This window comes from Peromyscus leucopus, chromosome 7 (genome assembly GCF_004664715.2).
Source record: "Peromyscus leucopus breed LL Stock chromosome 7, UCI_PerLeu_2.1, whole genome shotgun sequence".
In the NCBI taxonomy this organism is placed as follows: domain Eukaryota; kingdom Metazoa; phylum Chordata; class Mammalia; order Rodentia; family Cricetidae; genus Peromyscus; species Peromyscus leucopus.
The window spans coordinates 96,607,097-96,622,955 of NC_051069.1; the positions used below are offsets into that span (position 1 = coordinate 96,607,097).

General features: G+C 41.2%; 1 protein-coding gene across 6 annotated transcripts in view; it reads right to left on the reverse strand.

Annotated features, from left to right (window-relative positions):
- Positions 1-2,280: 2,280 nt before the first annotated feature.
- Rbm6 (RNA binding motif protein 6) overlaps positions 2,281-15,859 on the reverse strand; it is a 127,376-nt gene continuing 113,797 nt past the window's right edge. For 2 of the 6 annotated variants that reach the window (XM_028887008.2, XM_028887009.2), the window contains exons 17-22: positions 14,574-14,669; positions 13,355-13,615; positions 10,312-10,386; positions 7,456-7,553; positions 3,559-3,688; positions 2,300-2,526 (exon numbers count right to left, since the gene is read on the reverse strand). In XM_028887008.2, coding sequence (XP_028742841.1) covers positions 2,401-2,526; positions 3,559-3,688; positions 7,456-7,553; positions 10,312-10,386; positions 13,355-13,615; positions 14,574-14,669 — 786 coding nt within the window. In that variant the 3' untranslated portion in view covers positions 2,300-2,400. Of the gene's footprint in view, positions 2,527-3,558; positions 3,689-7,455; positions 7,554-10,311; positions 10,387-13,354; positions 13,616-14,573; positions 14,670-15,859 lie in introns of all 6 variants that reach the window. The other 4 variants (XM_028887013.2, XM_037207914.1, XM_028887011.1 and 1 more) reach the window with 3 other exon arrangements.

A 15,859-nucleotide genomic window follows, 5' to 3' on the forward strand; every position in this document is an offset into this window, starting at 1 on the left:
AAAACTACATTAATTACAAAACCTACCAGAGGTAGGTTTTAATGAGCTAAGAGAGAAAAAATGACAGAATAACCTAGCAAGTATTTTCCATGGTTGTAACAATTATCCAATATCCTAGCTTTGATACTGATAAAAGGCCTTGGGAAACTTTCTATAGAACATCACTTTTTACATCCACTCCTACTTTTACCAGTATTCAAGGTGGTTTTTCCTCTTTTTTGGAAAGATTGTTTCAATTTAACTACTTTATCAAATATGACCAGAGAAATATATTACAAATACAAGCAGCTGGGCGGTGGTGGCGCACGCCTTTAATCCCAGCACTTGGGAAGCAGAGGCAGGCGGATCTCTGTGAGTTCGAGGCCAGCCTGGGTTGCAGAGTGAGTTCCAGGACAGACACAAAGCTACACAGAGAAACCCTGTCTCAAAACAAAACAAAACAAAAAAAACAAAACAAAAAAAAAAAAAAAAAAAAAAAAAAAAAAAAAAGAAAAAAGAAAAAAAAAGACAAGCAGAGGTTAAGCTAAGCTAGGCCAGGTGTGATATTACACACCTTTAATTCTAGCACTTGGGAGGCAGAGCAGGCAGATCTGAGTCTGAAGTCAGCCTGGTCTATAAGAAAAGTTCCAGATCAGTCAAGGCTACATTGTGAGACCCTGCCTCAAAAAAAGAAAAAAACAAAACAAACCCCCCACCATAACTGGGTATTATTACATCCCAAAAAGATAATTTTTACATTAAGGGTATGTGCCACCACTGCCTGGCACCTTTCTTTTTCTTAACATCTGTCTTACACACACATAAAATAGATAAGTAGAGAGAGAGCTGGGTGGGGTGGCAATCACTGTAATCCTAGCAGTTAAAAGGCTGAGATAGAGGGATCTAGAGTTCAAGGCCAGCCTAGCCTAGATAATATGACCCTGCACTAACTTGAGACTCAGGTTTTTAGTTAGAAACATAGTTTGTGAAAAAGTAGTTACTATAAAAGTATGTGTCAGTAACAAAATAACACTAACTAGAGATTGCACTGTAACTCTAGAGCTTGTAAGTGGCCAAAAGAGGTAGCACTGGTCTGAGGTTCCAGCACTCTGGAGGCTTAGACAGCAGGATCTTGACTGTGAGGCTACTTGGGCTACATAGAGATCAAGAGAGCTCTGCTTCTTTTTTTTTTTAAGGAGACAAAATGCTTTATTCAGAGGCTTGGGGAAAGGTTGGAGAGGCCCACGCTGTCTGCTGTCCTCCATTGGGCAGATCTTTTTTTTTTTTTTTTTTTTTTTTGGTTTTTTCGAGACAGGGTTTCTCTGCGTAGTTTTGCGCCTTTCCTGGAGCTCACTTGGTAGCCCAGGCTGGCCTCGAACTCACAGCGATCCGCCTGGCTCTGCCTCCCGAGTGCTGGGATTAAAGGCGTGCGCCACCACCGCCCGGCCCATTGGGCAGATCTTTGAAATCTACTGGTCACTAAGAGCAAGAGCTCTGTTTCTTGAGTGTTGGAATTAAAGTAATGTGTCATCATGCAGGCTTTAAAAACAAAACAAAATCAAAAACTCACATTGGAAAAACAAAACAAAAAACTCACATTGGAAGCAAATTTAGTGAAGTTGTATTCCCAATAATAGTGAAGTTGAGATGGGATATGAAAGAGGGCAAATACACTGTGTAGTTTTAGATTTGGAGAGATCTGAGGCAGGTGCTGCAGAGGTGGACCAACATGAAGTGATCTATAAAGCACAGAACTAAAAGCACTCAAAAATTGGGCTGCAGGACTTTATTTTCCCATAGCCTTGGGGTGGTCAAAAGAGGACTTCTGAATCTTTAGTTAGTAAATCTACATCTGGAAATGTGCTGTACCTCAGCAGTTACCAAAAGTCACAAGCAAAGAGGCTCTTCTCATGGTGGGCAGTGGTGGTGCATGCCTTATAATCCTAGCACTCAGGATGCAGAGGCAGGAGGATCTCTGTGAGTTGGAGGCCAGCCTGGTCTACAGAGAAACCCTATCTTGAAAAACCAAAATGAGAGGGGGGGGGGACGGAGGGGGGGGAGGGATGGGGGGGTCCTCTTCTCATTGATTAGATTAAGAATATGAATCTAAAAATCTAACAGCATTCACATTAGCTATGTTCACTCTATTACTCAAACAGATAGTAGGCAGTGTTCCCCAGCTCACCACAGTACTAGTTGACCATTTTGGCATCAATTCTTAGATGTGCCCACATGGAAGCATTTACTACTTATTAGCTCTACTCTTTATTCATTGTGAAAAGAAAAAAATTAACAGAATTCATTCACATTGAAAAAAAGTTTATTTAAAAAAGTTCTAGCAGCAAGAACAGTAACAAAACAAAAGGAGAGATGGACAAACAAAACAAGAAGGAGGTTGTGTCCTGTGGGGTATCTCCACTCTTAATCGAGTTCTTTATATCGAGCAAACATAACTCTTCGAACAGCATCTCGGTAAGTTTCATTGGACTGTCTCTTGCTGGTTCTTCCTGGGGCGCCACCACCAGGTCCCCTCATCCGGCCTTCAGTCTGAAGGACAAAGAGTGAAGTGAGATCTTTGGACAGGATCACAATGCCATGATTTCAAATAAAGGCTTTAATATCAGACAGATAAGTTTGAAAAGGAATGAAATGAGTCAGTCTTTGAAGGCTGACAATTTCAAAGACCCAACCCTACCCAAATGGGCAATATTTCCCATGATTATCTTTTCCAGGGGCTCTTCCTGAAATATAAGGAGCTATGTCCTTCCAGGGAACTAAGACTAACTTCATGATCTCCATACCTTAGCTATCGAAGACTTCTGCTGACAATCTCTCTCATAGACAGGGGTCTCTAATCTTTGATTACTGGCTCCCTGGCTCTTTTTAGTTCCCTGTGTTCCACTAACTCTTTTTTTTTTTTTTTTTTTTTTTTTTTTTTTAAAGTATCAGTAATGGGAATGAACCTAGGACCACAGGCTTGAGAAGTGAGTGTTCTACTCCTAAGTTACAGCCACAGCCCTTCTGGTTCTTTAATCAAATGATCCTTTAGTCTCAAAATGCCTGGATTCCATACTGTCCTCACTGTTTATTCTTTATATAAGAGGATGGTCAACTCTATCCTAACGTCTCTGCCTTCTCACTGTCAGGGAAATCACCAAGCACCCAGCACAAGTTAAAACACAGGATGGAGGGGAGGGGATGGTGAATTGACTCAGTGCATAAAAGCACTTTCCAATAAACCTGACAACCCGAGTTCAATCCCTACATGGCGGAAGGAGAACTGATTTCTTTCTTTCTTTTTTTTTTTTTGGTTTTTCGAGACAGGGTTTCTCTGTGTAGCTTTATGCCTTTCCTAGAACTCACTTGGTAGACCAAGCTGGCCTTGAACTCACAAAGATTCTCCTGGCTCTGCCTCCCAAGTGCTGGGATTAAAGGCGTGCGCCACCACTGCCCGGTGAGAACTGATTTCTAAAAATTGTCCTGTGACCTCTATTCTGTGCATGTGCTCTGAGGCCAGATGGTACAAGTTAAGTGTATTCTACGTTCCTCTAACTCCCAGGAAGACAGAATTCATCTCACCTCCTCTGATGAACCCAATCCAGGATGGCTATACCCCAGGCCTGCCCCTTTCCTCCAACCAGGGGCCTGCTGGCCACAGCCTCCTTTGCTATTAGTGTCAGTGTCTTCTTTGTCAACAGGGTTACGATCACTGTAAGAGAAACAGATACACTTCTACCACCATTCTCAAGGTGACCTCGTGACCTCCTGGTTGACATCTGTTTCTTATATATTAAGCAAAACTTGACATCCATGTAACTATGCTTGTCCTGGGGGTGCAGAGGTGCCTAAGATTGGGCCCCGATCATGGGAAAGAACATGAAAACTTTATGCTTAGAGGACAGTGAGTAGATCAATCATGGATGTGGCAACAGTAGATATGTACTACAGAAATACAATGGGGAAACACAATGAGCAGTCATCACCAAAAGTGAACAGAACTTAAGAAAGATGACACATCTAAAGTGAATCCAGACAAGTGAGGGGCTATGAGCTAGAAAATGTAGAGCAGGCAAATAAGATGATTTGTCTAGTAGAGGAGTGTTAGGAACTGATAAAGAAAATGTTTGAGGTCTGATTGTAAAAAAGAAACAAATGCCTTGAACATTACATCATACTTGATACTTTAGGCAAAGAAACCTTGGGTCAAGCCTCTCATTAGGCAACATGTATTCAAAAATAGGTAGAACTGTTTTATTATTTTGTTTCTTTGCTATCTTGGGAATCAAACCAAGGGTCTCAGAAACATTAGGTAAGCCCTCTATATTATCACCTCACAAAAAGGAGGTGATATTTTTTATTTTTTTAATTATTTATTAGGAGTTGGAAGGTTGTCTCAGTGGTTAAGAGCACAGACTACTATTTCAGAGGACCTGGATTCGATTCCCAGCACCCACACAGTAGCTCCCAAATGTCTGTAACTCCAGTTCAAGGTGATCTGGTATCTTCTTTTGGCCTGAATTGGCACTGTATGTATGTAGCACACAGACATACATACAGGTGAAACATCTACATGCATAAAATAATAAAAAAAATGTTGTTTACTTGCTTTTTGTGGTGCTAGAGATTGAAACTAGGGACTCAGGTACGCTAGGCAAGTACTCTGTTGCTGCTCTATCCCCAACACAAAAAAAGGTCAAGTTTCTGTACACAAGACACTTCTGGTAATAGAAAATGGACTGAAAAATAGGAGAAAGTAATGCCCCTTTAGAGATGCCTACAGTCAATAGGGTGCCTTTTATCTGGACACCTCTCTTCTTCTTAACACTTGTGCTTAAAAAACCTATTTTAGCAAGGCCTGGTGGTGTACGCTTTTAATTCCAGTACTTGGGAGTCAGAAGCAGGGGGATCTCTTTGAGTTTGAGGCCAGCCTGATCTACAAAGCAAGTTCCAGGACAGCCTGGGCAACACAGAGAAACCCTGTCTTGAAAAACCCAAACCAAAACAATCTATTTTAAAATATCTTTAATAGGGCCAGAAGAGATACTCAGCACTTAAGAGCACTTGCTGCTCTTGTAGAAGACCCAGGCTCAGTTCCCAGCACCCAACAGGTAGCTCACAACTGCTTTTAACTTTAATTTCAGGGAATTCAATATCCTCTTCTGGTCTGCATGGACACCTGCCTGCATGCATGTGGTACACATAAATACAACTTACACACACCCACACACACACCCACACACACACACCTTAATTTTTTTTTTCCTTTCTTTTTTCCAGTCAATCTTAAAATTTTTTTAGACCTACTTATTTTATGTGTATGAATGTTTTGGCTGCGTATGTATGTACCACATGTGTGCCTCGTGACTTCACAGGTCAGAAGGAGGCATCAGAGTTCCTAAACTGGGGTTTAGTTGTAAGCCAACCTTTGGGTGCTGGGACCTGAATCTTAGTCCTCTATAAGAGCAATGAGTACTCATAACCACTAAGCCATTTCTCCAACCCTCAATTACATAAATCCTTTAAAAAGTATCTATAATAAAATCTCATTCCATTAAAAAGAAAAAGTAGAAGGAATGAAAACTGGGAGGAAAGAGTTCAGTTTAGCTGGGGATGGTGGTATACACCTTTAAATACCAGAACTCTAGATAGAGGCAGGAAGATCTCTGTGATGCCAGCCTAGTCTACATTAGTGAGTTCCAGTAAAGCAAGGGCTATGTATAGAGACACTGTTTTAAACACCATACCCCCCAAAAAAGAGCCCAGTTTAGAGGTGAGTCAGAATGAGGGGACAAGTCTTAGTTAGGGATTTAATCATTAATTGACATAGTTATAGTACAAAGAAGAAAGACTGTAGCTGGGTGGTGGAGCACAACTTTAATCCCAGCACTCAGGAGGCAGAAGTAGGCTGATCTCTGTGAGTTCTAGGCCAGCCTGGTCTACACAAAGAAACCCTGTCTAGGAGGAAAAAAAAAAAAAAAGACTGAGTAAGAAGGCTATAAAGGTACTAACTCTGTAGGCTTAGGCATACTAAACTAGAGTATAATATGGAGTCTCGAACAAACACAAGAAGAAATGCTCAAGATGTAACTGGAAATAAGAGTTTTGTTTTCTGAAATGAGGTCTTACTATGCAGACCTGGCTGGTCTTTTTTTTTTTTTTCCTCAAGACAGTGTTTCTCTGTGTAGTTTTAGTGCATGTCTTAAAGGCGTGTGCCACCGCTGCCTGGCTACCAGGCTGATCTTAAACTCAAATATCTGCTTGTCTTTGCCTCCTGAGTGCTGGGATTAAAGGTGTGCACCAGAGAAGGGATATTTGAGCTCAGAAAACAGAACTGACTTGTTGGCTTATTGGGTGGCTGAGGCTCTGGGTAATTTAGAGAGTCAAAGAGAGAAAGCAGAGGAGTCAGAATAAAAGAGTAAAATGCACAGGACTCTAGAAAATATCTGGACTAGTACTGAAAAGGAAGAAGAAGCTGGGCATAGTAACATATGCCTTTAACCCAGACAATGGGAGGTAGAGGCAGGCTAATCTCTTCAGGTTTGAGGCCATCCTAGTCTACATAGTAAGTTTCAGGGTAGCCAGGGCTACATAGCAAGATCTTGTCCAGAAAACAAATCAAAAGAAACCAAACAAACAAAGCACAAATAAAAGGAACAGCAACAGGAAAGAGGACTGAGAAGGAAGCTAAGGAGAGTGGTGTGGAAAGTGTTACAGATGGAGAATAATCTCCTGCACTCACTCAGAATTGTCTCATCATAGCTGGCTTAGGCTAGGGTGTCCTTCCTGTTTTATGGCTGATGTCTTAGACACAGATCATTTTATAAATAGCCCATTGTATTTCAAATAGCAGAAAATAAACAGTTATCGCTCATAAGTGGATACTAGATATAACAATCAGACTGCAACCCACAGAACCAGGGAGGCTACATAGCAGGGGGGAACCCTAAGATAATCGTGGCTTATAATAAATTTGGTTTTACTCAATCACTGGGCAAGCCTTAGTGAAACATTTCACTATTAGGATAAGAATTTGTACTGTATCAAGCTATTAATAGAAAAATAAATAAATAAATAAATAAATAAATAAATAAAATGAAGAAAAAAAAAAGGTCATGTATCTCTAGCAGCTGCCAACCAATTACTTTAGTATGCAATTGTGAGAATGGAGATTTCAAGAGAAATAGTCTAAGAATGTGACATTATCAGGTTCATAATCCAGAGTTTCGACGACAGGCACTTTAGCCCTGGCTTTCAGTAGCAAAAGTACTTTAGCTAGCCAACCTTCCATGGGAACATACATATTTTCAGTGTAAAGACAAGAGGATCAAACAGCCATGGTGGATCTTACACTCCAGGAGTACAGACAAAACTGACTTCTAATAACCTCACATTTCTCTGAGAGAGAAAGCAGTAAAGCATCTGCAGAAGATAGTTCTATCATTACATCTCAATGCTGTGGCTGATTATCTGTCATACCTGTCAGTTTCCCTGGAGTATTTAATCCGTTTCCTTTCTGGAGAATCAAAAGATTGGAGCTTTTCCCTTCGATCATTTCCTCTTTCTTTAAACCTTCCCTGTGAGGAACAGAAGAACAGACCTGAGGTTTCCACTTAAGAGAACGGTTGGAAAAGGGAAGTTCTACCTTACTCCTGATACTATTTGGAGGAGGGGGTGTTTAAGGTTAGGAATATAGGATCTGGCTGTGTTCACAGGCTGAGATCATGCCATCTTCTCACTTCAACCTCCCAAGTGCTACTTGTGCGTGGGCTTTACTATTATGTTTTTTCTGAGACAGGATCTTACCTTGTAGCTTAGGTTGGTCTTAATTTCACTGAATTTCTCCTGCCTCAAACTCAAAGCACAAGAAATACAGGAGAGAACCAGCATTCCCAGATTTTTTTCTAATTTCTAAAAATAAACTTAAAAAATTTGAAAGCTGGGCATAACACCTTTAATCCCAGCACTTGGGAGGCAAAGGCAGGCAGATCTCTGTGAGTCCAAGGCCAGCCTGGACTACAAAGCAAGTTCCAGGACAGCCAGAGCTACAATAGTAAGACCCTGCCCTGGAAGTAAAGACAAAAAGAAAAATTGAGTCGGGCGGTGGTGGCGTATGCCTTTAATCCCAGCACTCAGGAAGCAGAGGCAGGTGGATCGCTGTGAATTCGAGGCCGGCCTGGGCTACCAAGTGAGTTCCAGGAAAGGTGCAAAGCTACACAGAGAAACCCTGTCTTGGAAAAAAAAAAATTGAGATAGGGTCTCACTATGGTCCTGGCTAGTCTAGAACCAGGGTGGCCTTGGACTCACAGAAATACAGTTTCCTCTGCCTCCTTACTGCTCAGATTTAAAGGCATTAAGTCACTATGCCAGGCAATTTATTTATTTTTGGTTTCTTGAGACAAGGTTTCTTTGGTAGGCATGGCTGTCCTAGAACTAGCTCTGTAGACCAGGCTGCCCTTGAACTCAGTGCTGGGATTAAAGGCATATGCTACAGTTGCCCAGCCCAGTAATTTATTTTTAATTATATGTCTATGTGTGGGTCTCTGTGTGTGATGTATGTGAGTATAAGTGCCTGTAGAGAGAGACCAGAGGTTTTATATCCTCCTGGGTTGGAATTATAGGTGCCTCACATGGGTGCTGGAAATTGAACCTAGGTCCTCTGTAATAGCAGTAAGCTCTCTTACCCATCTCTCTATCCCCCATAAACGTATTCTTTTTTTTTTTTTTAAAAGCAATCCCCCCCCCCACACACACACACACAGGGTTTCTCTGTGTAGCATTGGTGCCTGTCCTGGATCTCGCTCTGTAGACCAGGTTGGCCTCGAACTCAGAGAGATCCACCTGGCTCTATAAACGTATTCTTAATCATCAATATAACATTTGCCTGGGGTAGCCGGGCAGTGGTGGCGCACACCTTTAATCCCAGCACTCAGGAGGCAGAGGCAGGCAGATCTACAGGAGTTCCAGGACAGCCAGGGTTACACAGAGAAACCTTGTCTCAAAAAACAAATAAAAAGATTTGCTTGAGGCTAGTAGTGGGCTCTGCAACTGGAGCAGTGAGTCTGCCTAACTGTGCAGTTTAGGAAAGTAGTCCATTTGGTTTTCATACTAAGTTACTTTCTCCAATTTAGCTTTTAAAATAGTGAAAGATATTTCAGTAGCCCTATCTAACAATGCTTCACTTTAAAAAAAAATTATGGGGCTGGAGAGATGGCTCAGAGGTTAAGAGCACCGACTGCTCTTCCAGAGGTCCTGAGTTCAATTCCCAGCAACCACATGGTGGCTCACAACCATCTGTAATGAGATCTGGCGCCCTCTTCTGTATATATAATAAATAAATAAATCTTTAAAAAAAAATATTTTTTTTTTTTTAAATTTTCAAGACAGGGTTTCTCTGCATTGCTCTTGATATCCTAGAACTCCCTCTGTAGACCAGGATGGCCTCTGCCTCTCAAGTGCTGGAATAAAAAGAGTACACTACCACCTCCTGGCAATCCTTCACTTTTTCTTTTCTTTTTAAAAATTATTTATTATATATACAGTGTTCTGTCTACATGTATGCCTCATGCCGGAACAGGGGGCATCAGATCGCATTATAGATGGTTGTGAGCCACCATGTGGGTGCTGGGAATTAACTCAGGACCTTTGGAAGAGCAGTCAGTGCTCTTAACCTCTGGGCCAAGTCTCCAGCCCAATCCTTTACTTTATCAAGTGATTTAAAAACTGAAGAGGTGCTGGGCATGGTGGTACATGCTTTTAATCCCAGCACTCAGGAAGCAGAGGCAGGCAGATATTTGAGGCCTACCTGGTCTACAGAGAGAGTTCCAGGACAGTCAGGATTGTTTCACAGAGAAACCCTGTCTTTAAAAACAAACAAACAAGAACTCAATAGGAAATAAGAATGCTATTTGTCTGACACACCTAGAGAACCTAACATAACCTTAAAACAAAACAAAACGAATTTACAAAGGTATAATTTATTAACAGGGCTGGTGAGATGGTTCAGTGGTTAAGAGCACTGGCTGTTCTTCCAGAGGAAATGAGTTCAATTCCCAACACCCACATGGTGGCTCACAATCATCCATAATGAGATCTGGTGCCCTGTTCTGGCCTGCAGGTGTACATGAAGATAGAGCATTCAAGTTAAAAAAAAAAAAACAAACAATGAAACTCATCCTTAATATAGAATGAGAGTTTTGAAAAATGTATATATCCTATTTTGGGGCCACTTTTTTTTTTCTGTCTTTTTGTAAGTAGGGATCAGTACAATATACAAAATAAACACCATGGGGGAACACATTTGGAGCAAAGGAGTAACTGTTCACCAAAGTTTACCTCCCGTTCTCTCCTCTCCAGATAGGCTAGTTCTTGCTCAGACTGTTTTATCTTCCGGTGGATTTCCAGGTTTTGCTGAGAAAAGAAGAAAATTTATGAGTATAGGTCTAGGAAAAACAACAACATAACAGTTCTAGAAATGCTTCTAGGCCTTTCCCAAAAGGTGCTTAGGGTTATAGGTATTTTATTTTGACTGACTCTCTTAAATGACTAATATATTCTTCAACAAACAACTCCTAACTGGTTCTGTCTTAGTTTCATCAATAAGGAAACTATATTCTAATTGATATACAGATTATATGGTAAAGCACATAAGAGAATTGCATTTCTCCAAAATGAAAAAAAAAAAAAATCTCGTTTATCTTTTTTTTTGGTTTTTTGAGACAGGGTTTCTCTGTATAGCTTTGCGCCTTTCTTGGAACTTGCTTTGGAGACCAGGCTGGCCTCGAACTCAAAAAGATCCACCTGCCTCTACCTCCCGAGTGCTAGGATTAAAGGCGTGCGCCACCATGCCCAGCTCATACACATACATTAAAAAAAAAAAAAAAAAAAAAAAAAAAAAAACGGAGCGGTGGTGGCGCACGCCTTTAATCCCAGCACTCGGGAGGCAGAGGCAGGCAGATCTCTTTGAATTCGAGGCCAGCCTGGTCTACAGAGTGAGTTCCAGGATAGCCAGGGCACTTACACAGAGAAATCCTGTCTTGTAAAACAACAAAAAAATCTATGAGTATGAATCCTCTGGGACTGGAGTTACAGGTATTTGTGATCCTTCATGTGGGTGCTGGCAATCAAATCTGAAAACTTCTGCAAGAGCATCTAGCACTCTTAACCACTGTGGTGGTTTGAATAGGTCTTCATAGGCTCATATATTTAAATGTGTTGTCATTAGGGTACAGCCCTATTTGACAGGGCTTAGGAGGTGTGGGCTTGGAGTAGGTAAAGTCTTGCTAGAGGCAGTGTGTCACTGGGGGTGGGCTTTGGGGTTTCAAATGCTCAAGTCAGGCCCAGCACCTTGCTCTCTTGCTGCTGTCTACTGATCTGGATGTAGAACTCTTAGCTACACCTCACTTGCACCATGGCTGCCTGTGTGTCGTCATGCTTGCCACCATGATGAGAATGGACTAACCCCTGAAACTGTAAGTCAGCCTCAATGAAATGTTTTCCTTTATAAGAGTTGCTGTGGCTATGGTCTCTATTCACAAGCAATAGAACAATAAGATAATCATTGAACCATGTCTCCAGCTCATGGTTTATCTTTTACTTGAGGTAAATGTAATGGGAGAGAGGGTCTGGACAAACCAAAAAAGAAAAATCACATGCCCCACCCACTGCCTACCACCTTCTAATCCATCATCCCCAGTCACTAGAGATATTCTTCCACAGGCCCAGAAAGGAGCACCAAGGCTCTGAAAGAACAAAAATTCTTCTGAGAGTCCCACATTCCTTGATAATGGTCTTACTACATAAGTCCTCAGGCATGTATATAAAACACTGTGAGTTCAAAATAGTTCTTGTATGGAGAGGCAGATCTTTGTTCTGGACAACTCCAAGGAAAGGAAAATGCAATAACGCATGGTCTTAAGGCCAGTTCAGTTTATAGATCGCCAGAACTCTGGTTCCTCCTTCCGACAACTACTTTTTAATCTCTTCTCCTGTTATTAGCATTTTTGTAGGAGCTGAAATTCAAATGGGTCAGTATGATGACTTAGAATTCCAGCAGGTCACAGATACTTAGGAAGTAGTTTATTCCAAAGATCATTAGGAGGAATTTCTCAGACTCCTAGAAGCTTTGTGAAGTCTCCAGAGTGGTTAGCTGGGACAAGCAATACATTTAGTATCAAAAGTAGGGTCTCTCAGACTTTGGCTAACAAAGAGTTTTGGTTCTGTACTGAAAGAAGTTTAATTTAGTTCCCTTATATCTTATCTTGCAACATCTGCTAAGGAGTATGAAAGAGATTACTTTCAGAACATGAGCCCATCTAAAGGTTTTATTTCTTTATAATTTGGCTCCTTGGTAAGACTAAGGGAAGAATCAGTGTTTGTCATGTTAATGCCCACTAAACAACTAGTGTATTTTCAACTTCAGGCAATAATCACTACATGAAGATAGAAGCCTGGTTCACCTATGGGGACAACAACACATTATCATAGCTGGGTAGAACCAGGTGAAGCTAACAAGTATCAAAGAAGAGAAGGAGCTTATCTGAGCCACAACTATTAGCTAATGGGAAATTAGTTTTCTAGCTACAAGTTCTTTTCTTCCTGCACAGCTTATGTATTTGGTTCCATAGTCATGTTGCTTGCATTGGGAACAGACAAATATTATTTATGTATTTATTTATTTTGGTTTTTTGAGACAGGGTTTCTCTGTGTTGCTTTGGCTGTCCTGGAACTCACTCCGTAGACCAGGCTGGCTTTGAACTCACAGAGATCTACTTGGCTCTGCTTCCAAGTGTTGGCATCAAAGATGTGCTCCACCACTGCCCAGCTTATTTAAAAAATATATAATTAATTAATATGTATGAACATTTTGCCTGCATGTATGTATATGCACCATGTGCATGCAGTGCCCATGGGATCAACAAAAGGGTGGAGGTCAGAAGAGGGCACTGGAACTGCACTTATAGTCTTATGAGGTCACCATATAGGTACTGGCAACTGAACTCAGGTTCTCTGGAAGAGCAGCAAGTGCTCTTAACTGTTGCAATCTCTCTCCAATTCCAGGCAAAACTTCATAATGCACAGCAATTCATGAATTAAAAAAATGGAAGAATAATCAGTAAAATAGCTCAGTGGGTAAAGGTGCTTGTTATACAAGCCTGGGTGACCTGATACACAACACTCATGAAAAGATGGAAGGAGAGAGATGAGTTGACCACACAGTCCTGACCTTCCACATATGTGCCCTGAAACACTACGGCCAGACACTTATCATGTACACACAACCTGAGATGATAAAAACAGAGGAGGTTTAAAAATGTCTTCATTTCCATCAATGGTAAGAGCCCAAAACTGAAAAGGTAATGGACCCTTCCTGAAATACCTTGTGCAGGTCTGACAGCTGTTGGTGCTTGATAAGAACTTCTTTATTGGGAAACTGCCTTCTGCAGAGCAGACAAGCCAGTTTATTCCAGTCAGTGAGTTTGTCTTCTTCATTCTCTTTCTTGGTCAGCTCCTCCCGCTGCTGAGGTTGTGCTGTGCGAAGTTGCACAGGAGGGGCCTGTTCCTCCTCCTCTTCTTCCTCATAGTCACTGTCTCCTCCATATTCACCCAGGAGACCAATTAATGGGTTTACCACCTTAGGCTAGAAGGAAAAAGTCAGCGCTTATAAAAAAATTTAACCTACACTTGGGAATATTCTGATAAGGCTATCTCCTCTCTTTGTTCTAACTGATTGGGTTTGGAACACATCCACTATTTATGCTGTTCTGGAAGTGGCACAGCTGAGCTTGACTTTGTAAAGGCCAGGAAAACATGGTATAGAAATAATTGGCCGGGCGGTGGTAGCGCCTTTAATCCCAGCACTCGGGAGGCAGAGCCAGGCGGATCTCTGTGAGTTCGAGGCCAGCCTGGGCTACCAAGTGAGTTCCAGGAAAGGCACAAAGCTACACAGAGAAACCCTGTCTCGAAAAACAAAAAAAAAAAAAAAAAAAAAGAAAATAATTGACAGCCGGGCGGTGGTGGTGGTGGTGGTGGTGGTGGTGGTGGTGGTGGTGCACACCTTTAATCCTAGCACTTGGGAGGCAGAGCCAGGCGGATCTCTGTGAGTTCAAGTCCAGCCTGATCTACAGAGCGAGATCCAGAACAGGCACCAAAACTAAGAAAAGAAAAGAACTGACAGGACCATAACTTAAAAAGGAAACAGGAGGAGCAGAGAGATGGCTCACTGGGTGAATGTAAGCCTGACTAACAGAATTAAATCCCTGAAACCCACATAACGGTAGAAGGAGAGAACCAATTCCATAAAGTTGTTCTTTAACTTTGTGCATATGTATGTATGCAAACACACACACACTGATTAAAAAGGAGGATACAATACCCAGTGTGATGAGAAACCCACAAAGTAAAGGAAAAGAAGTCAGAAAACAGCCTCTGATTAGTCAGTTACAGCTCTGCTGGCAGGGAGCAAACTTTCCTGCTATTTATACTCGAGGAATCCTTACTTGGGATACACAGAGAGTCAAAGGACCAAAACCAGAGGTAGGAGCCTTTGGAGTTCCTTTCCCTCCCAGACCAGCCCATGATATCAGAATTAGCCTTACTGGAGGGGGGCTCTCTTCTTTCTTCACAGTAGGAGGCAGGGGCTTCTTAAAAACATCTTCTGTGGGGGACTTCTCCTCACTGGTACTTTCTTGAAACTGACCAACAACAAAGGTAATTTTTTTTATTATAATTACTAATAAAAACTGGGTTAATGAGTTAGTTTTGTTAAAATCAGCCTGGTTTTCCAAATCTTCAAACATCTGCAACATTATAGAGATTTTGAAATATAGAACCTTTAAAAGTGTAACATTTGAGCCTGGAGTAGATGAGCAGTAGACCACTTACCTGGCATGTGAAAGGACCTGAGTAAAACCCTCAGCACCAACAAATAAACAACCAAAGAAAAAGTAGTGTAATTGTGTGTCTACAACAATTTAGGCACCAGATGAGACATTAACATACAGCATTATTTTATTCAGCCTTTAATTACAACCCTCCTAGATTCTAGCAGGCATTACTACTCTCAAAAGGATTAAGAATATGTTAGAGGTGGAGACAGAACATAAACATAAAGGCAGCATGATTTTAAAGTTTAAGTTCTTAGAGGCACAAAAATGACAAAGATAAATCTCTTTTCTCTTTTTCTGTATTTAGATAAATGGAAATATCAGGAAGGGGAAAAGAAGTTACAAATTGAACCTCAAACAAATTCATTATTTTCACTAATACATAACTGATATGAGGTGACCCAGGTGTGTTGGCGCATGATTTTAATCACAGCACTTAGGAGGCAGAAACAGGCACATCTCTGTGAGTTCAAGGCCAGCCTGGTCTACAGAGTGAGTTCCAGGACAGCTAGAACTACACAGAAAAACCTTGTCTCAAAAACAAAATAAAACAAACAAAAAGTGAAACATTACAGTAAAGATTAGAAAAGACCGATAATAAGGGACTGAATGAAGGGAAGGAATTTTTACCATATCACATTATTCTAACGAAATAGTATAAATATGAAAATTACTTATGACAAAACAGAATGTGAATTAAAAATACAAACCGGGCAGTGGTGGTACACGCCTTTATTCCAGCACTTGGGAGGCAAAGGCAGCCAGATTTCTGAGTTCGAGGCCAGCCTGGGCTACAGAGTGAGTTCCATGAAAGGTGCAAAGCTACACAGAGAAATCCTGTCTCGAAAAACCAAAACAAACAAAGAAACAAACAAACACACAACCAAAAACCAAAGACAAACAAACAAAAAATAAAAAATGGAGGGCTGGCAAGATAGCTTAGTAAATAAAGGCATTTGCTGCCAAGACTAGTGACCTGAGTTCAATTCCTGAGACCT